At 49.4% G+C, this 20,820-nt stretch overlaps 9 protein-coding genes across 9 annotated transcripts; 4 read left to right on the top strand and 5 right to left on the bottom strand.

The window, feature by feature from the left end:
• Positions 1–82: 82 nt before the first annotated feature.
• Positions 83–2,005, bottom strand: FPRO_11326 (uncharacterized protein; the record flags this gene model as incomplete). The annotated part of the gene is made up of 1 exon (XM_031232387.1): positions 83–2,005. The coding sequence occupies one exon, from the start codon at positions 2,003–2,005 to the stop codon at positions 83–85; it is 1,923 nt and encodes a 640-aa protein (XP_031082328.1).
• An 831-nt stretch (positions 2,006–2,836) lies between these two features.
• On the bottom strand, positions 2,837–4,587 carry FPRO_11325 (uncharacterized protein; the record flags this gene model as incomplete). The annotated part of the gene is made up of 4 exons (XM_031232386.1): positions 2,837–3,914; positions 3,970–4,264; positions 4,317–4,508; positions 4,554–4,587. 4 exons carry the CDS (start codon positions 4,585–4,587, stop codon positions 2,837–2,839), a joined length of 1,599 nt encoding a protein of 532 aa, XP_031082327.1.
• A 374-nt stretch (positions 4,588–4,961) lies between these two features.
• Positions 4,962–6,768, bottom strand: FPRO_11324 (uncharacterized protein; the record flags this gene model as incomplete). Its single annotated transcript, XM_031232385.1, has 3 exons — positions 4,962–5,735; positions 5,822–6,508; positions 6,562–6,768. 3 exons carry the CDS (start codon positions 6,766–6,768, stop codon positions 4,962–4,964), a joined length of 1,668 nt encoding a protein of 555 aa, XP_031082326.1.
• A 500-nt stretch (positions 6,769–7,268) lies between these two features.
• FPRO_11323 (uncharacterized protein) lies at positions 7,269–8,330 on the top strand (the record flags this gene model as incomplete). Its single annotated transcript, XM_031232383.1, has 3 exons — positions 7,269–7,526; positions 7,593–7,977; positions 8,032–8,330. The coding sequence occupies 3 exons, from the start codon at positions 7,269–7,271 to the stop codon at positions 8,328–8,330; spliced, it is 942 nt and encodes a 313-aa protein (XP_031082325.1).
• Positions 8,331–8,549: 219 nt separating this feature from the next.
• FPRO_11322 (uncharacterized protein) lies at positions 8,550–9,509 on the bottom strand (the record flags this gene model as incomplete). Its single annotated transcript, XM_031232382.1, has 1 exon — positions 8,550–9,509. The coding sequence occupies one exon, from the start codon at positions 9,507–9,509 to the stop codon at positions 8,550–8,552; it is 960 nt and encodes a 319-aa protein (XP_031082324.1).
• An 805-nt stretch (positions 9,510–10,314) lies between these two features.
• FPRO_11321 (putative bifunctional P-450:NADPH-P450 reductase) lies at positions 10,315–13,807 on the top strand (the record flags this gene model as incomplete). Its single annotated transcript, XM_031232381.1, has 7 exons — positions 10,315–10,423; positions 10,483–10,722; positions 10,776–10,887; positions 10,943–11,271; positions 11,325–11,710; positions 11,759–12,326; positions 12,384–13,807. The coding sequence occupies 7 exons, from the start codon at positions 10,315–10,317 to the stop codon at positions 13,805–13,807; spliced, it is 3,168 nt and encodes a 1,055-aa protein (XP_031082323.1).
• Positions 13,808–14,098: 291 nt separating this feature from the next.
• Positions 14,099–15,829, top strand: FPRO_11320 (uncharacterized protein; the record flags this gene model as incomplete). The annotated part of the gene is made up of 6 exons (XM_031232380.1): positions 14,099–14,184; positions 14,241–14,519; positions 14,572–14,820; positions 14,876–14,912; positions 14,971–15,501; positions 15,725–15,829. The coding sequence occupies 6 exons, from the start codon at positions 14,099–14,101 to the stop codon at positions 15,827–15,829; spliced, it is 1,287 nt and encodes a 428-aa protein (XP_031082322.1).
• Positions 15,830–16,795: 966 nt separating this feature from the next.
• FPRO_11319 (uncharacterized protein) lies at positions 16,796–18,169 on the top strand (the record flags this gene model as incomplete). Its single annotated transcript, XM_031232379.1, has 1 exon — positions 16,796–18,169. One exon carries the CDS (start codon positions 16,796–16,798, stop codon positions 18,167–18,169), a length of 1,374 nt encoding a protein of 457 aa, XP_031082321.1.
• A 549-nt stretch (positions 18,170–18,718) lies between these two features.
• FPRO_11318 (putative general amino acid permease) lies at positions 18,719–20,560 on the bottom strand (the record flags this gene model as incomplete). Its single annotated transcript, XM_031232378.1, has 4 exons — positions 18,719–19,311; positions 19,367–19,929; positions 19,979–20,322; positions 20,372–20,560. The coding sequence occupies 4 exons, from the start codon at positions 20,558–20,560 to the stop codon at positions 18,719–18,721; spliced, it is 1,689 nt and encodes a 562-aa protein (XP_031082320.1).
• Between the last annotated feature and the right edge of the window lie 260 nt (positions 20,561–20,820).

Here is a 20,820-nt window from a genome sequence, read left to right as displayed (position 1 = left end):
CATATCTCAAACATTACTTGGTATTAGTCTTCGTCTAAGATCAACTCAACATTAATATACATTACGACCGTCTCATAAACATCTATTCCTCAAGCTCAGCCAGCATGACATCAGCAGCCTTCTCAGCAACCATGTAGGTCGACACAGCCGTGAAGGTACCAGGGATGCGAGGATAAACCGAAGCATCAACAACACGAAGGCCAGTGACACCTCGAACTCGGAACTTGGAGTCGAGAACCGCCATCTTGTCATCATCAGCACCAATGGGGCAAGTCGAGGAAGCGTGGTGACCCCAAGCAACATCCTTGACATAAGTCTCAATGTCCTTCTGAGAAGTGACACCAGCACCGGGAAGAACCTCAGTGACGTTGACAGGCTGGTTGGCCAGTGCGCTGCGGGTAAGCTCGACAGCCTCGTACAGGGCCTGGAGATCAGCAGAGGAGTCGCCGTTTCCAGTGTCGAAGTAGTTGAAGGTGATGGCAGGCATGTCAAGAGGATCGGCGGACTTGAGGAGGACTTCACCAGCGGTGTTGCGGGGGTGAGCCTTGAGGATGGCCCATGAGAACCAGTTGTGCTCGATGGTGGCGTTGACGGCATACTGGGGGAAGTATCCCCTGAAGTTGACGGGACCGCCGAAAGCGAAGATGTCAAAGTTGTCCTTCTCAGCAGTGGAGCTCTTGTAGAACATGGAGGCAGCAAGACCGGAAGAGGAGTAGATGCCGTGATCGCCATCAACGGGAGCTCTCCAGCGGTCGACACAAGGGTCCTCATCGGTGTAGAGACCGAAAGTGCAGCCATCGAAGGATGTGAAGTTGTTCTCAAGAGTTCCCTGGACGGAGATCTCGTAGTGGTCCTGCAGGTTGGTACCGACACCGGGAAGGTCAGAGATGACGGGAATGTCAAACTTCTTCAGCTCATCAGCAGGTCCGATACCGCTAAGCTTGAGAATCTGAGGAGTGTTGTAAACACCACCGGCGACGACAACCTCACGAGAAGCAGTGGCGTTACCAGGGGTACCAGCAGCACCGGTAGCAAGAGGACTGGCCTTGTAGAGATGCTTGCCGTCAAGGAACTCAACGCCATTGGCACGAGGGGGCTTGGAGTCATCAAAGGTAACCTTGGTGACGTAGCAGTTGGTTCGGACATCGAGGGGATACTTCTTGGTGCCGTTGGGGTGCTTGGCATCGCGGACAGAAAGAATGAACTCACGGGGTCCAATACGGCTAGCATCCTTGGTAGACAGAGGGATCTGGTAGAAACCAGCCTCCTGATCACGAGCCAGAGTATCGGCGTTGGCATCGTCGGCAAGCAGACCATCCAAGGTGATGTTCTTGCCACTCATCTCAGTCAGAGCAACGGCACCTCCGCCGAGAATGCTGAAAAGCTGCTCGTCGTTGAGGGGAATGCTGAGGGGAGCAGTCTCGGTGCTGAGCCAGCCATCGTAGCCGTGGCCAGCCTCGCCTGCAGGGCGGTAGTTGTTGTCCTCAGCCTTGACAAAGTACTTGCGCATGTTATCCGCTGACCAGGAGTCATCACCGGTCAGAGAAGCGATGTACTCAAAGTCAGACTGGTGGGGGTACACGGCGATCAAAGCATTGTGAGCCGTGCAGCCACCAAGAGCTTGGGTGCGGGGATACAGAGTACCCTTCATCTCAGCGCCCTCAGGGGGGTTAAGACCAGTGTACTCTCCGTTGGGAGTATCGTAAGTAGTCTTGTAGTCACGAGCTTGTCGCTCATCATCGGCATAGTGACGAACAAAGAAGTTCCACGAGATCTCAGGATCCTCAGACGCATTGGCAGAGTAAGCAGGGACGGTGTAGTTGAGAGAGGCATAGTCGTCACCGGCTTCGATGAGAAGGGTCTTGTGACCAGCCAGTGCGAGACGAGCAGCCAGAGGACCTCCTCCGGCGCCGGAGCCAACGACGATGTACTCGTAGCCTGTGAGGGCCACGGCGCACACGGAAGCTGGGGCGGCCAGAAGGCCGGCAAAGAAGGCGTGTCTCATGATTTGTTAAGTGAGATCCAATCAAAGAGTGTTATAAATGAATGACGTCCCTGTGGCCGTGGTGGGTCAACGAGGGAGAATGAAGGAATGACTGTAATGAATGGATGGTGAGGTACAGCATAAGTCGGCTGCAACTTGCTATTTATCTATCCATCAAACCGGAGCAGAATCTCTCAGTATCCCAATTTAAACCAGGGGAGGTCTCGTTGAATGTAACGACCTCGGCATTCAGTCCAGAACAAGTCAGGGGTCAACTGCACCACCAACTCCCCATTATACATGCAGAACCAATAGCTACCAGACGCAACGTCGAGTGCAGAATCTACAGGCTTGGCTCACACATGGCATAGCAGGCAGTGCAATACCACCCCAACGAGCAACCAGACCAACTACCACGAACGGCATAGCCTCGGCTCACACTAGCTGCCTTTCCGCCCATCCCCGAACATAGAGCTTGGCCCGGGTTCCACTCCCGCGGGATCAGAGTACACAACCGGGGCGTTGAGCCGCACGCCGTTACATGCACCAACCAGAACCATCGAAACCCCCGCTGCAGGGGGCGTTGCATCGAGGATCGGCGGCTAGGGTTCAATTCCGCAGCTCGACCGTTTTCTCCTGACCATAATTTTGGAGGGGCCTTTATGCGGTGCAGAATATAGGCAACTGGTCCGTTCGCCGGGCTTAAGCAAAGCCGTTATGTGCAAGGATAATAAATGAAATGCGGTCATAATTCCAGTGAGGCCGAATATAGCCACCTACATCCGATTCTAATGCCGGGCCCAAGACGCAGGAGTTGTAGTTCTAGAAAACGTCTCCTGGCTTGGCTGCAACCTATTCCTCCCTCAGCTTCTTGTTCTTCCCAGAAAAGTTCTCCTCGACTATCTTATTCTGACGAATAATCTCATCCCTCGCCCCCTCCCACGTTTTTCTCTTCCCCGTCTCAAAGTACCGAAACATGTGAGCTGTCTCTACACCGTGATTCATGAGGTTGTACATCTGTCTATCCTTCCACCAGAACTTCCACCCTGCCCATCCCCACCCGAGATTCTCCATTCCCGTTCCCGCTTGCTGGTGCATCCAGGGTTGGAACTCATACTGTTTGACCATGCTCACGTCAAGATGCGGCTCTCGGGCCCAGTTTGCTGCGACCCATTTTTGATGGTCGTCAACCCATTGCTCCATCTCTTGGTAAGATGGTAGTTTGCTCACGCCTCGCCAAATGTTGGAAATGGCCATGTTCATGACATCGCTGAATGAAAAGCCATTGTTCTTGCCAAATGCCGAGTAACATAGCACAGCGCAACTGTCTGCGTACTTTGGAGCAAAGACATTCATGTATAGGCGCTGAATGGCAGGTCCATGATAAGTCGGTGACTTTGGCATACTCTTTTCGATGAAAGGAGAGACAGAAAAGTCGGCGCAGTAGCCTGTAGTTAAGATAACGCTGTCCACATCATCCACTACAGTCCCGTCATCAAACTCGATTGATCGTCCACCCAAGAAACGTTTAATTCCATGCAGACTCGTCAAGCTACCGTCCTGCAAGTGAGGTACAATATCTTGAATAAGACCCGGTAATCGCAACGTCGGGTTACGGAATGACTGAATCCGCCATTCCGGGTCGAGTTTCACATCTGAGAATTGAGACGAGAGAAGTTTGGCTCCCCAGCCCGCCAAGTATCTGTAGAAATTAGGTATGTTCTTTGCCATCCACTGGGTAATCTGGCGACGTCTCCACGAGATTATTAGATCTGTCGGCCGTCCTTTACGCATGCGCTTGACCATCATCTGGCCGCTTCTATGGGAGACGTAGACCTTTTTCGCTGTGCTGATTACTTGCGGCGTGATCTCGCCTGTTGTCGTGGATAGGCCGAGAATCACCACTGTTTTGTCCCGGAACGCTTCTGGGCTAGAGATTACTGGTTAGTACGGTCGAGAGAACTGCGTATCATAGTACCACGAACCTTCGGTATTGTTGCGAGTGTATAATTTCCCCTTCGAATTTATCCTGCCCCGGAAATGTCGGCATCACTCTTTTGGTCTGATAACCGTGGCAGAAAACGACCTTGTCAAATGTGCGAGACTCTTTTTCGCCCGTTCCGACTTTCTCAACCTGTAATATCCACCCGCTATCGTCGCTGTTGCGGTTGACGACTTGAACACTGCTGTTGAACGAGATATGCTCTATGAGCTTGAAGTGCTCCGCGTAACTCTGCATAAACTCTTGAAAATTTGCTGCGCTGAGATAGACGGGATACTCTGGTTGCACTAAGCATGCGTCATCACATCAGCGGAGTCAGGTCCGACTTACTGTCTGGTATTGGAAAGTCGGTAAATCCACAGGTATACTTGCTGATATTTGCACTCGTAGACGCTAATGCAGTGGTCCATCCATTATTTGCATCATATGCCCACAATCCCCCGACGGAACTGCGTCTCTCAAACAACGTCGCGTTGAAACCATCTTGGAGAAGCTGCTTGAGCATAGAAATGCCCGTAGGACCTTGACATGTTAGAGACCAGTACGAGATGTAGCGCGATTACCTACCGGCGCCTATGATGGCAACACTGACGTGCTTCATCTTGCCTTGCCCTATTTTAGTTGTAAATGAATATGAAAGTGTTCGAAAGGTGAGGCCTGCGTGGTATTTATGTTGCCTTATCAAAGGATCAGATATCCAATTAGCCGATTGGCAAGTTCGGAATGTGGCGCTCTTTATTGGCTGTGCGTTGCACGAGGCTAATTTCTTACATGTCATCATCCATCTTCCTGGGATCGGCATTTCTGACAAGCTTTCCACTGCAACGTCGGTAGGCTATTGCACTCCGGATCTTGCGGAAGTGATAAAAATATTGACCAACTACCGGGTTACATTCAGCATCAAGCCAACTCTTCAATGCAAATAAACCTCCAGCTTTCTTTATGAATTAACGGGATACCTAACTTGAGATGTGCTTATGCCCAGGCAACATTTTCGCTGCAACAGTACGGAACAGGTCCGTGAGTCCATCTCGGGCTTACACTTCCGTTCTCGTACTGAACAATGGGCGATAAAATGTTATGACTCTTGCCCCAAGCCGTCTCAAACTCTACCATGTATCCTCTGTTCAGAATGTCCGAGTGCTTTGCCCAGGAGTCACTCAGGATATAGAGAAGCTCTTCAACATGCAGATCCGGAGTCATGGGCGCAAACTTGTACGTATCCTGGATCTTCTTGACAGTCTCAGGCGGGTAGAGACCGACCTCCTGCTTGAGCTGCACGGCATCAATAGCAGTGAGGGCAACCGTCGCATGATACGATCCACCGCTTTTGGCTCGGTCACGGAGAGCCAGCATCGTGTCAATGACCCCGACGGCGCCTGCGAGCATGTCTGCAATGGGCAAAGGAGGCAAAACACTCGTGCCTGGTTCGAACCCATAGGCTCTGCCACACACGTAGGAGCAGCCTGATGCAGCGTCGGCAATCTGCTGGAAACCTGGCCTCTCGGCGTAGTAGCCATCTGGGCCGTAGCAGTTGAGGTCAACATAAACAATGCCCTTGCCTCGCTTTTCGGCCATTCTCAGCACATCATCAAGACCAAACCCCTTGCGCTCCAAAGAGCGCAGACGGAAGGCCTGGATGATCACATCTGCATCTCCAATAAGCTCATGCAGCTTCTGCCTATCCGACTCGACTTTAAGATCTAGGGAATACGTTCTCTTTCCAACAGTCAGAGACACACTGAGAGCCTGTTGCAGCATTAGCTCATGGAAACCCGAGATTTGATGTGGAATTATAAACTTGCTTGAAGGTCTGGGAGATTAGGGCTCTGAACCTTGATGACGTCTGCCCCCAGAGCTGCGAGAGCTGCGCCCATAGCAGGACCAGCAATCACCCTGGCGAGTTCAACTACCTTGATGCCAGCAAGAGGGCGGAGATCTGTTTGTGATGTAGAGAAAGGGACAGGAGGAAGACTTGAACCAAGGTTTGTTCGCCGATAATTGACGACAGGGTACTTGTCAAGACTCTTCCCCATGGAAGTTTCCCGCCACTGTGCAGGCGAATAACAGGTTTGACCGCAGAAACCATGTTCCATGTTTTTCTGTTCAAGCTCTGCGGCTGAGTACTTGACCATCTCTGCCTTTATTATCTCGTACGCCTCAGTGCGCGAAGACGTCTCGAGTGTTGGATCGAGTCCGTAGGCGCGAAGAAAGCCTGCAGGGTCAAGGTTACCCATGATCTGGTACCAGACCTGGGGATCCTTGGTTGGATAGATGGCCCAAGATCGGAAATGCATGTCGTTTTTTGTAAGGACCTTGCGGTCAAGATCTTTACCGGCCTTGAGCAATGTCCCATCCTTCTGAATCTGTGCCAAGGTTCTGTCGTCGATTGATATGATGGCAGGCGTGGCAGGGTAAAGACCCGCTTTATCGGCGTCGATGGAGATGCTCCCTGTTTCGATACCTCTAAGCTCAGAGATCTCTTTTCCGACAAGGCCTATCATGGCTTGAAACACTGCTGCCTGAGCAAACATCAGCTGGGTTCTTAGTACTGTCTACTTGGATACCCACTAACCATGGCTTGGGACTTTAGGGGCCCAGGTAAGATTGGGAGCTCTTGACCGTGAAATTTGACATGGTCTAGATGTGTCTGAGTGAAGCCGGGAGTGACATTGGAAAAGTACTTGAGAAGTCGATGGCACTCGGGCACCAACGGGAGGTATTCCGCGTCGGCGAAAGTACCTGGACCATAAGTATCTCGAGTGGCTCCGTGATTGGACATGGCGATTAAGTGTGAGCGAGTAAAAGAAAAGTGGTTGAGTCAAGTTGAGTCGAGTCGAGTGTTTGGTGTCTGGCCCTGGTGAGTCGGCCGCTATCTTTATTCCCTTTTATCCCGTCCAGGTGGCTGCAAGACGTCACGACGCTATCAAGCCACTGTGGGGGAAACCTGCATAAACGAAAAAGCATGTCTAAGGTCTTGTCGATCAGTGGATGATTGGCCCGGGACTTCCGGCGGCCGCACGGACTTCAGCTCCCAGCAGCATCATTACCCCAACTAACATAGGTACCTGGCCTTGGGACACGAAAACTGGCAGGACGAAAGGGAAAAGACATGTTGGCACTAACGTTGAATTATGTCATTCCTCTGGAACTTTTAGCCACATTAAATAGCTTTATATCTGGATAACCTACCTTCTCTTACCAACCTCATCAGAAACATCTTATTCTCAACTACTCCCTCTTCTGTCTTGGTTGCCTTGAACTGATTCATACCAAGCCAAAATGTCCATCCGTACTGTAGGCGTCGTCGGCACAGGGGTGATTGGTGCATCTTGGGCTGGCTTGTTCTTAGCACATGGCCTGCGCGTGCTGGTCTCGGACCCTGCTCCCAACGCAGACAAAGGGCTGAAAGATGCTATTCACACACTCTTGCCCATTCTTGAAGTAATTCGTCCCCATTCCAACATCGATCTATCTAAGCTGGAATTTGTCGGATCCAGTTTGGGAGATCGCCTTGGCGAGGTTGATTTCATCCAAGAGGTTTGTCACACTCACTAGCTGTTACTTGATCCCCATGACATGCCTGCTTACGACCGACGACTCCAGAACGCACCTGAAAGAGTTGACCTCAAGATCAAGTTGATTGCTGAGCTCGATGCCGGCGCCAGACCTGAGGTTGTGATCGCTTCGTCATCCTCTGGCATTCCAAGCTCACAGTTCATCTCCAATTGTGCCAAGAATCCAGGCCGTGTACTCATCGGTCATCCATTCAACCCGCCCCACTTGATGCCACTGGTTGAAGTCGTCCCGCACCCTGGGACAGACTCCAACAGCGTTGATACAGCTGTGAGCTTTTACAGGTCGATTGGAAAGACCCCCGTGGTCATCAAAAAAGAAGTTCCTGGTTTCGCAGCAAACCGTCTCCAAGCTGTCCTCTGCAATGAGGTCTACAGCTTGGTCAGCAACGGCGTCATGTCCGCAAAAGACGTTGGTAAGTCTATCATGGCGGCCCCCATGATTGAATAAGTCTGATCTGACTCTCTAGACACCTGCGTGACCTCCAGTCTCGGCCCGCGCTGGGCTGTGACAGGCCCGTTGATGTCCAATGCTATGGGCGGCGGTGGTGGAAGCAATGGGTTTCGGCATCTCTTGGAGCACCTTGGGCCTGCCTCCCAGCAGTGGCTGGAGCATATCAAAGCCAATTCCTTCCAATGGGATACCGAGAGTCTTGACAAACTTACCGACAGTGTCGGGGAGGAGTTACAGGGTGCTAATGTCAAAGAGCTGGAGAAGGAACGTGATAGGCTACTCGTGGAGATTCTCAAACTCAAAGGCAGTCTCTAGACTCAGCTAGCTGTAATATACGTGTATTTAAAGAAGAAATCAACAGTTTCATCATAGCTAACTCTCCGTTTTGGGAATTCTCTCATCATAGGCTGGCGGTATCAGAGCGAGAAATTGGAAGTGATTTGCATCAATAGTTGCAAACATTCACACTTTTTGGCCGTAGAAATGAGAGGGGAAGAATCTGATTGATAAGCAATGACTACATGTAAAAGCTTGTTACTCCCTAGAAAGAGCAATACCAGTGAATGATCGGCGTTTGTCCTGAAAAACCACAGATTTGTTACCGCCATCGGAATCAAATGACCATATTGTGCCGCCCATATCCGACACGAACCACCTGCCATCCTCTGGGTTACGGGCCAGTCCAATGGCTTCATCAAAGTTCTGCACAATGATCTCATGCTTCAGACCAGTGTGATCATCCGCTGCCTCTTTCTTTAGCCTGAGTCCGCTCTCATCTAGCTGCACTCTGTTAAAAGTGTTTCCATAAGGCAACTCTCCGCGGTCTGTCCAATAGAGGGTATTGGACTCTTGATCGATCTCAAGATCGATTGGCTCTGCAAGATGATCAAGGAGACAGATCGCTTGCCGCTCTCCCTCAAAGTCAATGCGCGAACAGAAAACCCTCCCTTGCGTACCCTTGGAAGGACCCTTTTGCGTCCAGTAAAAAGCATTGCGCCTAGGCGCGACAGCAATGCCAACGCACCATTTCGTGCTGTCGGAAGCGTCGGAAGGGGTCTTGTAGTCTCCTGTTTTGATCAAGGTCTCAAGACCCGATCCGTCGAGGTTACAACGCATAACCCTGAGTCCCTCGCGATCCGATATGTATAGCTTCTCGTTATCTTTATCAAGAGCAATCTGTTTTGGGGTATGTATCTGGCCCTTGGACAAGATGATCTGCGGGTCTGTACCATCCAAACGAGTCGAAATGACACTTCCATCGTTCAGAGGAGGGACTCCCATGTTGGTCATGTAGAGCCGTTGGTTAGCTGGATGGTATATGACACCATCGGGTAAGGAGAGGAAATGGCTGTCGCTCAGAATGGTGGAGACTTGCTTGCCATCCAGTGAGATGCCGAGAACCTCTCCCTGGGAGATGATGTCTCTGAAAGACTTCCCAGCCACAGGGTTGCTAAGCCCGACATCGAGTGCGATCAGAAAGGTAGAGCTAGTCATGGTGCAATGTATGAGAATTGAGTTGTAGGATGACTATAGCGTCAAGTGATTGTTACAAGGGCCAAGCGAGGTGAATATTGACCAATGTTTGACTGGACTTTAAATATTCAAATCTGCCTCTGTTATCTCTTTGCCCGCTTTCACGCCAGTGTTTGGAACTTTGGTCCGTCCTAGTGTATAGTTAAGCTCCAGATGTGCATAAACGAAAAGCCTTGTTAAAGTCCGCCAATTTTGATCGGCATTGCCACAAGAGTCTAACTTGTGTAGGTATAAGTGGCTTGGAGAACGGTCAGTGTTGCTCCCTACTGAATTCGGGATAGAGCCTGCAGGAACGAAAACGACTAAGCTATCAACGGACTTAGCATGAAATTCCAATATTCTGTATAGCTTGCTTCAAGCAAGGCAATACCACCTACTCATTAGCTGTGCTTACTTTCTTAGGGGGGCTATTACATTACCAAACCTAATCAAAGAGATCTGCGAGCTCCTTTACCATAGATACCAAAACATTAGCACAATCAATCGGGTTAGTGATGAAGAGCACAGCGTAAGTAGGCGTCATCCTCTAAAGGATAATTTAGAGGGGTTTGTCGATGCTAGAAAATACGATTGCAGTATAGTCCTGGTTGACCATATATCGCATGACAGCCTTGAACTCTTAGCAAAATTCCATTTCAGACCATAAGATATAAAACCTGACCCAGTGACACTTGGCTCTTATCCAGTACTCGACGTGTATTCCATTGCGTCACGAAAGCTCATCATATTCCCTCATCAACCTGAGATCAATCAATTCCATCCCGTTATGTCTAAGCAAATCCCCACCCCAAAGGGTTATCCTTTCATCGGCAACGTTCTCGATGTGAACCCAGACCATCCTCAAGAAAGTCTTGCGCAGATTGCTGAGTCATACGGTATGTCAATATCCTGCCTTTCCCTCTATGCGATGCTTTTACCAATGTTTCTGCGGTAGGACCGATCTTTAGACTATACCTTCCAGCTGAAAGGATCTTCGTTGCCAACTACGCCCTCGCCAAAGACCTATTTGATGAGGCAAGATTCGAGAAAGCTGTCACAGGCCCTCTCGAACAAGTCCGCAATGCCACTAAGGATGGCCTATTCACGGCGTACCCTGGAGAACACAACTGGGAGGTTGCGCATCGAACCCTCATGCCAGCCTTTGGGCCTCTTTCTATCCAGAGCATGTTTGGTGGTGCGTATGGGATATTAGTCAGGGCTGGGGCGCTTAGCTAATGAATTCTATAGAGATGCAAGACATTATATCTCAGATGGTCTTGAGATGGGCTAGATTTGGGCCACGTACACCGGTCGATGTCTCAACTGACTTCACAAAGCTGACTCTCGATTCGATTGCACTGTACGTTGGCAATTATTCTATTAGGGCAATGCCGAAACTGACCAACTCCCACAAGATGTGCCATAGGAGAACGGTTCAACTCGTTCTACCATGACGATACTCATCCCTTCGTAAGCGCCATGAACAATATGCTTGCCGAATCCTTTGCTCGTTCGCGACGCCCGGCCTTTGCTTCTGCAATAATGAAGGCCAGTAGCGAGAGATATCAATCCGATATTGCGGAGCTGGAGAGCATCTCTACGGAGCTTCTTGAAGCACGTCGACAGAATCCCGTGGATAAGAAGGATCTCCTCAATGCAATGATCAATGGAAGAGATCCCAAGACGGGCGAGGGACTGGATGACGACGCAATCATCCGGAATATGATAACATTCCTCATCGCAGGTACATCGAGCGACTCTTACCCGAACCACAGCAACTTTCTGACAGCTTCATAGGCCACGAGACTACATCAGGTCTTTTATCCTTTCTCTTCTACCAATTGCTCGAAAACCCTTCAGCTCTCAGACAGGCCGTAGAAGAGGTCGACAGGGTTCTTGGCTCGCAACCTATGACGGTTGCACATCTAGCCATGTTGCCTTATATTGATGCGTGCCTCAAGGAAACGCTACGACTTTATCCCACGGCACCCGCGTTCACTCTCCGGGCGAAAGGGGACCAGGTCTTGAATAGCGAGTACACTATTAAGGACAAGGACTGCGTCAGCATTTTGCTGGCAAGACTGCATCGCGATCCCGATGTCTATGGCCCTGATGCAGAAGAGTTCAATCCGTCTCGTATGTTGCCAGACAAGTTCAACAAACTACCCCCAAATGCCTGGAAGGTAAAATACCAACTCAGAGTCGAGTGACATATGCTGATTTGTCCATAGCCGTTTGGTCATGGCGTTCGAGCCTGTATTGGTAGACCCTTTGCTATACAGGAGGCCATCATGGCGACCGCTACCATCCTTCAGACGTTCCACATAACCAAGGACAATCCTTCATATCAGCTCCAAATTCGGACAGCCTTAACCATCAAGCCCCAGGGCTTCAAGATCAGAACTAGACTCAGAAACCCATCATTCCTCCAAGGTGTTGAACTCAGCCATAGCAGTAGCTCTGGCACCGCGGCCTCTTCCAAGACACCATCCAGGTCCCATGCTGTCAAAGAAGGAAATTCGGAACCCATTTCTATCCTGTTCGGATCCAACACAGGTACCTGCGAAGCTCTTGCGCAGTCTCTCGCCAGTTTCGCCGAAGAAAATGGCTACGTCCCCAAAGTTGACTCGCTGGACAATGCAATCTCTTCCCTGAAGCCTGACGTGCCGGTAGTGGTTATCACCGGAAGCTACGAAGGACAGCCGCCGGACAATGCATCTCATTTTATGGAATGGCTAGCGTCGCTTTCGTCGGGCGGTCTCATCAAGGTTCCTTACGCTGTGTTTGGCGTCGGCAATGGTAAGCCAACCCCCCCCTCTCCATGAGTTGCTGTTTCCCCCTGACGAATATCTATAGAGGAGTGGCATGCCACATACCAGAGAATCCCAAGTCTCATTGATGAACAGCTTGAAAAGGCGGGTGCCACGCGCCTCGTCACCAGAGCAGCTGTTGATGTAGCCAAAACTAATTGCCTCGATGCTATCGAAGAGTGGCAGGAAAGGGAATTCTGGCCAGCTCTGCAGAAACAGTCCGACAAGTCAAGCAACACGGCATCGGGCGGAGCTCGTGAGCTGAAGCTAGACATTAGCACTGGGCTGAGACCAAGTATCCTTCGACAGGATGTCATGACGGCGCAGATTTCCACGATGCGGTTGTTGAGCAAACCTGGTACGCCTAGGAAGCGTCACATCGGTATCATCCTACCTTCTGGGACGACGTACCGGGCTGGTGATTACTTGGCTATCCTGCCGTTGAACCATCCCGACGTTGTTCACCGAGTAATGAGGAGGTTCAATCTCCCTTGGGATGCGACTGTGGTCATCGATGGTTCCAAATCAACGAGCCTACCAACCGACCAGCCGTTGTCCGTACAAAATCTACTCGCTGGAATGGTAGAGCTCGGCCAACCAGTGACCGAGCGTCAGGCACAGCAGCTGGCTGAGACAATTCCAGACAAGATCAAGTCGGATGAGCTGAAGGAGCGTGTCAACCAGGGTAATATCCACAAGCTGAACACCACTTTACTGGACCTCCTAGAGGATTACCCCTCTGCGACATATTCGTTCGGGCAGTACTTGGCGGCTCTACCAGCTCTCCATCTGCGCCAATACAGCATCTCTTCTTCACCCATAGCCTCGCCGTCACCGTCCGAGTGTTCCTTGACATACAGCGTCATAGACGCCCCTGCCAGAGGAAGCTCTCAGGGACATCGATATCTGGGTGTTGCAAGTACTTATCTCGAACGTCTCCAACCAGGGGATCACCTTCAGGTCGGTGTCCGTCCGAGCCGCTCCGGGTTTCACCTTCCAATAGACAACAAGACACCAATCGTAATGGCATGCGCTGGCACAGGTCTCGCTCCATTCTACGGCTTCGTAGCGGAGCGCGCCGTCAAGAAAAGACAGGGCCTGGATGTTGGTACGGCTCTGCTGTTCTACGGTTGCAACGATCCTGATGAGGACGATCTCTATCGCCAGCAGTTCGATGAATGGGAGCACGAGGGCGTAGTAAAGGTGTATCGCGCGTACACATTCGCCTCGAAAAAGTCGGTGAATTGCAAGTTCGTGCAAGACAGGATGTGGTTTGACAGGAAGGATATTGTAGCGTCATTCCGTCAAGGCGCTCAGATCTACATATGTGGCGCTGGGATCGTGGGAAGTAGCATCCAAAAAGTATTGGTCAAGATAAAGGCTGAAGTGGCAGATTGCGATGAAGAAACGGCGGCCGAGTGGGTTGACAGCATGAAAGGGGAAAGGTACTGGGCCGATGTGTTTGCTTAAAATTCGACTTTCGTCTACGTAAGAAGAAATAAATGATTACTCTGTTCCATATGACTTCATCCCAGACATCCAAAGAGTTAAACGCAGCCTCTCCCTCGAGCGACTTTACTACTTTCGGAGAGTTCGGCATGTCCGGCTCCAGGCCCAATCGGAGCCAGACAAGCTGTAGTGGTGACGTATTGGTGCACAGTCTTAGTAACTAGCGCTCTGTACAGGGGTGGACAAATAAATAGCAGACTCTGGGCCCGGCCATCGTAAGCTGAAAAGAAGCAGTCAGATACTCCGCAAAGCATGAAGCAAACACACCGAAAGGTCCGCAGCGGATGCATTGCCTGTAAAAAGCGCAGAATCAAATGCGATGAACTCAAACCACAGTGGTATGCGCTATTTTGACCATCGCACTTAGCAATCTGCGTTAATACTATATCTTCAGTTCATATTGCCAAAGGCAGATTGCCAAGAACAGACAACTGCATCCTTGTTGTTACCCAGAGGGAACCAACCTCGATATAGCATCTGCATCTTCCCATCAGGACGAAACTGTCCCCAGTCCCACATCTAGCAATTGTCTCTCAATCATCTCCCAGTATGGGTGGCCTACCGCCATACCTGCTGTGGAGAAACGACTTCTTCAGCATCTCTGTCATGTCCGAATTGACCTTGACAATGTAATAGATCTTGGTCTATTTGCAGGCGCGACTCAGTGGAACGGGTATATTGCGGAGCCTTCAACAGTAGCTGATTTGGTACTGAGCTTCTTACAGATTTATGTCAATGGCTGGTCGCTATGATCACCTTCGATTCTGTATTTGCAGTATCGCCGCAGGTCACTTGCGAACTCTTTACAAGTCCACTACCGAATACGAAGTCGAATGCCAATATAGAACGCACGCTATACGAGAAATGGCCACGCAGCTAAGTGTTATACTTGCCACTCCACAGCAAGAGCATAAAGAATCTTCACAAGCCCTTCTTGCATCAACAATCCTCATGGCCTGGTACAGCGATACTAGGTAATCTCACCTCCACATATATCAACCTTGACGAACATTACGAATAACTGTTTAGGCACGAATATAAGAACCTTTTGAATGGCGTTTTTGCAGTAAGCCTTCTCTTGACATTCTCATTACACTCTGTGGGGTTCTAAATTATAGCTATAGTTATGGCCCAAATGCAGTGGAAGCTTCCTCTTGGAGCATTTTGATACTTTGGAGCCGCCTATAAACCTGTCTTCCCTGCCTCAAGATCCGCAGAATCGAGGTCGACTACCAGAACAGGACTATAGGCTTCTCAACACCGTCGCTGACTCTTTGCATCAGCTATCAACATGCGATCTTGATAATGACCTCAAGATCGCGGTACAGGAATTATCGAATCTCATTCACAACACTCGTTCTTTCCTACTATCACGGGATGAGGCACCGCAACATGATGCCTTCTCTGTCATCTTCCCTATCCGAAACTGGCTGAGAATTGTTCCACGAGCTCCAGAGGAGTTATCCAGTAGCAGCTTTCTGGTTCTCTTGTATCTTTCTAACTATGAAACAGCCATGCTGCTGATGGGAATTCTTTTCCCTCTCATAAATCTCCCATTAGCAATTGATAAGAGATATACTAGCGTCTTAAAACTGCAGGACTATACCCAGACTGCTTTTGAAGCATACGCAACTAGCACTGGTTACACTAGACAAGTAACCAATGTTCAGAAGGCTACTAGGCAATGGATTCTGGCTTCTAATATATGTTTAGAGAGCTATAATAGTTCTACTAGACTTCTATAAAAAAAGGAAACAAGATATTAATACTTAGGTATTTCACTATATATACTTAACAAGGAATGCAGGAAATAGGCCAGCTTGACGCTGAGGACTCAAGATCCACAACATCATCCTCAGGATCCTAGATGAATTGTAGATCGATCTCAAGGGAGCTCTGAGTCTTAAGGAAAAATGTGAAGCAGCCGGTGCGCTAGGAAAATTGAAGAGGAGAGCACCCAAAGACTGGTGGCTGAGAGCTTAAATTAGCAGAGGGAAGTTGGTGTCAAAGGAATATGGCAAATGCAGCCATGGTTGAGCTCCCGTTCCGATGTTATGTCCCCTGCGTAATCTCACCTGACTTGTCATGATTTGCTCGTAGGCGCCTTCTCTCACCGTGGCGCCGTTTTACTTGAGTATTAATGTGGTAGAGAACTAAATATTTCGCTATGGGGGTAGGTTTGGTATCTGTAACGGCAGTGGCCTTTTCGGTCACTTCGTATACTACTGCTTCGATTATTTGAGCTAAAAATGGGGTTGGGAATTCTCATCATCTTCCAGCAAGGTAATATTCTTATTGGCTTGCCTACGGCATTCACTGTCTATGCTAAGAGACCTCGATTAAGCTTAGCTTGAATGTGGTGGTCTGCTTCCTGTGTTGTGAGAACATTCGAGACCGTTATGAATTGAGTTTACCAACATTCCAGGCAAGGTAGCAGTTTATGCGCCACTTGCTTATTTCCAAGTTTGCCAGCGTGGGGACGGCATAATAATCACGAATCGGGAATATCACCACATACTACTACAAAATGCCTCAAGGTCATATATACTTCGAGGCTAAGCTAAGTGCTTTTAGTAACAAACTAAGTATCTACATAGCCAAGGGCTGACAGAGATCTTTAACTAGTAAACTCAATTGCATTGTATCTTATGAGAACTTGATAACTAAAAGTTCGAAGTTACTACTTAATCCTTCACGTGGTAGGTACAGGAATGGTGTGGCTTATAGGCCCATTAAATACTAATGAGGCTATACCCTGATCTCATTCCAAGGCTTTCGCACAACCCTGGGGGGAATTTCTCGGGCTGAAAGCCTTTATAAACCCAGCATCTCCCTGCAATAATCCCGGTACAAGAGGACAAATTCATTTTACGTTGTAGATCCTGAAGATACGCCGAATGTCCCCTTGTCCCTAAGCTTCCCAACAATCATCTAATATTCCTCGGCACTATGTTGTCCAAACTCCTCTCTATCATATTAATTTCAAGCGCTCTCGCAGCGTCGCAAACTCCTCTCCCCTATGGCAATGAGCCAAATCGATGCGATGCCACTTGCCAAATTGCCTACCGACAGGTGCTAGCTATGGAGGCAGAACGATGGGTCAATCAAGATATCACCACTGATTCCTTCTATTCAACCCCCTCAAATGTGTCAAAGTATTCGACTGGAGATATCCTAAAATGGGAAAAGATCCCATCTGAGCAGGCTTATCGGCGATGGACTGTGCCTGCTGGCATATCTTTGATTCGTTTCTTTTACATGTCTGAGGATATTAAAGGGAAACCCCTTCCAGCTACTGGCATTGTGCTTATTCCATACTCCAATCCGCAGGGGAACAAGCCATTCCGTACTGTTGTTTGGACTCACGGAACAGCTGGCGGAACCCGACAGTGTTCACCTTCGAACCATCGCGCACTACTCTATGGGTGGTCAGCTCCGTTTGCTCTAGCCCTTGCAGGTTACGTCGTTATTGCCCCTGACTACGCAGGCCAGGGAAGTGAGGCCCAGGGCTTTATGTACGAGGCTGGTATTCTCCATGCAGCAGATGCCAGCTTAAGCGTCCAGGCTGTACGCAAGGCTCTAGGCAGCAAGATTACGAAGGAATGGGTTGTTATGGGGCACAGCGAAGGCGGAATGTCTTGCTGGCGCACCAATGAGCGAGAGGCAAAACCGGAGGCTACGGGCGGCCTAATTGGGGCGGTTTGCGCTTCCCCTGGCCTTGTTCCAAGCAAGATTATTGCTGAAATGATCCGTCGTGCCGGAGATGGACCTGCTGGAGACTTTCTCTCTTCCCTCATGCTACAATCGGTTTCAAGGATCTACCCCTCTATCAAAGTTAAGGATTATGCTTCTGATATTCTTCTTGCTCGGATGCCTCTGGCCGACCAAGGATGTTTCTATACTTCAGCTGCCCTCTACAGCAACCTAACTGTCAGCCAACTCTACAAGAACACCAGTTGGATTCAACACCCCGATTTCATCAAGTGGGAGACAGTCTATAATGGTGCAGGGCCTCATAAACTGGCAGCTCCATTACTTGTGATCCAAGGCGCCGAAGATACCTTGGTATACGCTGACACATCTGAGGAGGCCTTCAACGAAACATGCAAAGAGTTTGCTAGCTCGACGACTGCTGAGTATAGGCTATACCCCGGCCTTGGTCACGGTGCTGTTCTCCCAGCTTCACAGCAATACTTCCTTTCGTGGATTGAGGATCGCTTCAACAAGGTTTCTCTCAAAAAAGGTTGTAAGAAGCTGACTTTGACACCCGAAACCGACAACTTTTCCCCAGTTAATGATGAATGGGTTGCAGTACTTAGTTAAGATAGCTTAAGGCTGGGAACAAACTAGTGAAGTGTAGGTCACATGCAAAGACGTCAATATACTATTGTTATTATCTCCACAATCTGAATGGATAGCGTTTGGCAACGGTAGATTTTTGCAATTACTCGATCATGGAGTCTGTCCTGCCCAAGTATTTCAGGGGAATTATAAGAGGCAATTCTCAGCCGAGATGGGCAATTCGTACTTACCAGTAAATATCAAATGCTCAATGCCAGTGCCGTATCATCCCTAGTGCCTATTGTGCAGATCGAGACCTGTGGCTGAGAGCTTAATCCAGCCGAGAGAACCTAGAGACCTGTGGTCTTTATGAAAGCCATCTCACATATTTGATGCGGCGTACTAGTAGAAGTAAAAGACCCAGAATCTACTGTCAGCGCGTAAGACCTACAAGGACTATATTTCGATATCTTTGCCGTGTGAAAGTGCATGATACCGGTAAAAGAAAGGGATGGATAAATTGGCACTTGTACCCATTAGGGAGTTTACTTTATCAAAATGCACTCTGTGTCGCCGCTGGCTACCTCCCGACTACCACATTCTCTCCCAGGCACGCCTGGCCCAAGTCATTTCAGCCAGTCTAGCTTTCTCAACCTCCTCAATACCTCCTTCCTCCCAGTGTCTGCATTCCTCATCAATCTCAGCCTTACCAGTGATCAAATCTGCATTTTTGGGACTGACGATACCCTTACCCTCTCTCCAATACTTGATCTTGCCAACCAGATACATAACAGCAGTGAAAGCAACGGCAAAATAAGAGGTGATGAAACCTCGCAGGCTGAACGGGCTGAACACGTCAAAGCCTACGAAAAAGATCGCTGTGCATCCCAGAGCGAGGGCCATTATGGGAGTGTATGGTGTATAAGGCGCGACGTAAGAGAGGGACTCGTCAGTGAGACCCTGTGCCTTGCGAGCACGGTAGAACCCAATGTACGCGAGTAGCATAAAGCTGTATGAAGCGATGAATGCGGTGGTGGTGAGGTCGACGAACCAGAAGAAGACTTCGATAGCCGAGTTGGAGGCCACAAGGAAAGTAACGCAAGAGATCAAGGAGACGGCTGCGGTGGAGTAGATCGGGACTCCAGTCTTGGTACATTTCATCAAAATCTTGGGAGCTTGATGATCTAAAAGAATTATCAGTGGTCTGGTCAGCTTCGATAAGGAGTGGATCATGCTCACCTCTGGCAAGGCCATAGAGCGTTCGACTAGCAGCGAAAAGATAAGCGTTACCACAAGAAAGCCCAGACACGAGGATGAGGGCATTGATGAAGTGAGGCAAGAATCCGATTCCAAGATTCTGAATGCCAATTACCCATGGGCTCGCTGCAGCACCAGAAGAGCCATCTGCGATAGCGCTAATGAGCCTCTTATCCTTCGATGAGCATATAATGCCAACAGCAAGAGCTCCGACGATATAAAACCCGACAAGACGGTAGAATATCATACGCGCGACTCGTGGAATAGTCCGACGAGGATTCTGGATTTCACCGGCCGCAAGGGCAATCATGTCAGGCCCAGCGATAGTAAATGCCGCATAGATAACAACCGACCACCAGCCGAGGAATCTACCAGTGGGACCTTTGGCGTAGTATTCGTGCATGGCTCCGTCCTTCCAGTTACGAAACCCATAGGCATCACCTTTGGGATTTCCGCCGGCCATCGTTATAATAGTGATGAGGACAAGGAGAATGAGCAAGAACACCTTGGTGATGGCGAGAATAAACTCGGCTTCACCATACCATCTGTTGAACGGTTAATTTCTGCTGTAATACTGTGTACTGATATACTTACTTGACCGCAACAACATTGAGAAAAATACAGATAGCCATTGAAACGGCTATCCATACAGCAGGATTCGTCGTACTATCCCAGTACTCGGCCACGGCGGCAACAGCACTGTACTCAACACAAACAAGCATGCACGTCCCGAAGAAATAGGTCCAGCCTAGGCTGAAGCCAACAGCTGGTTCGACGAAGCGAGAGGCAAGTTCAAAAATGGAGCCGCGAACGGGGAGATATGCCATCATTTCTGCGACGCACAGGTACGTGGGCCAAATGAAGAAAATGCCCCAGAAGGTGTATCCAAGAAGTAGAGAGAGCGGTCCGGCTTGACTCAGATAGCCCCCAATACCGACCTGGTTCTCATCAGCTTTGATCATGGATGGAATTGGATGGTTGGCCTACCCATAGTGCGGTTCCGATGGAGCCACCGATGGCCATGAGCTGGACGTGACGAGGCTTTAGACCACGCTGAGTCTGTCCATACTTCTCGACCAATTCATTGACTACCGGTTTATTGTCGGTGTCAAGTAGGGAGCCAGGACGGTTACTTTCCACGGGTGAGATGCCCAGTTCAGTTTTGTTGGCATCCATGATGGGAGAAATGAAGTGAGATCGGATTGGAACAAATGTCTTGAGTGTTACTCAAGCGTTGGCATTGAGCTGTGGCAGCGACGATAGCGCGGATGTCAAGGGATATATATACCCGTTTCGATTCATTGCTCTAAAATGGCTTCGCATTTATTGCTGTGAACAACACTCACAGTTGAATCATATTCACTATCGCAGATCTGCTTATCTGCAACATCAAGACAAACAAACTATCCCCGTTGTAGAATGTTCAGGCGACTTGG

The sequence above is a fragment of the Fusarium proliferatum genome, assembly GCF_900067095.1.
Source record: "Fusarium proliferatum ET1 genome assembly, contig: FPRO_scaffold005, whole genome shotgun sequence".
Taxonomy (NCBI): domain Eukaryota; kingdom Fungi; phylum Ascomycota; class Sordariomycetes; order Hypocreales; family Nectriaceae; genus Fusarium; species Fusarium proliferatum.
The sequence above is the reverse complement of the archived record's forward strand: the minus strand, read 5'-3'. Positions and strand labels throughout refer to the sequence as shown.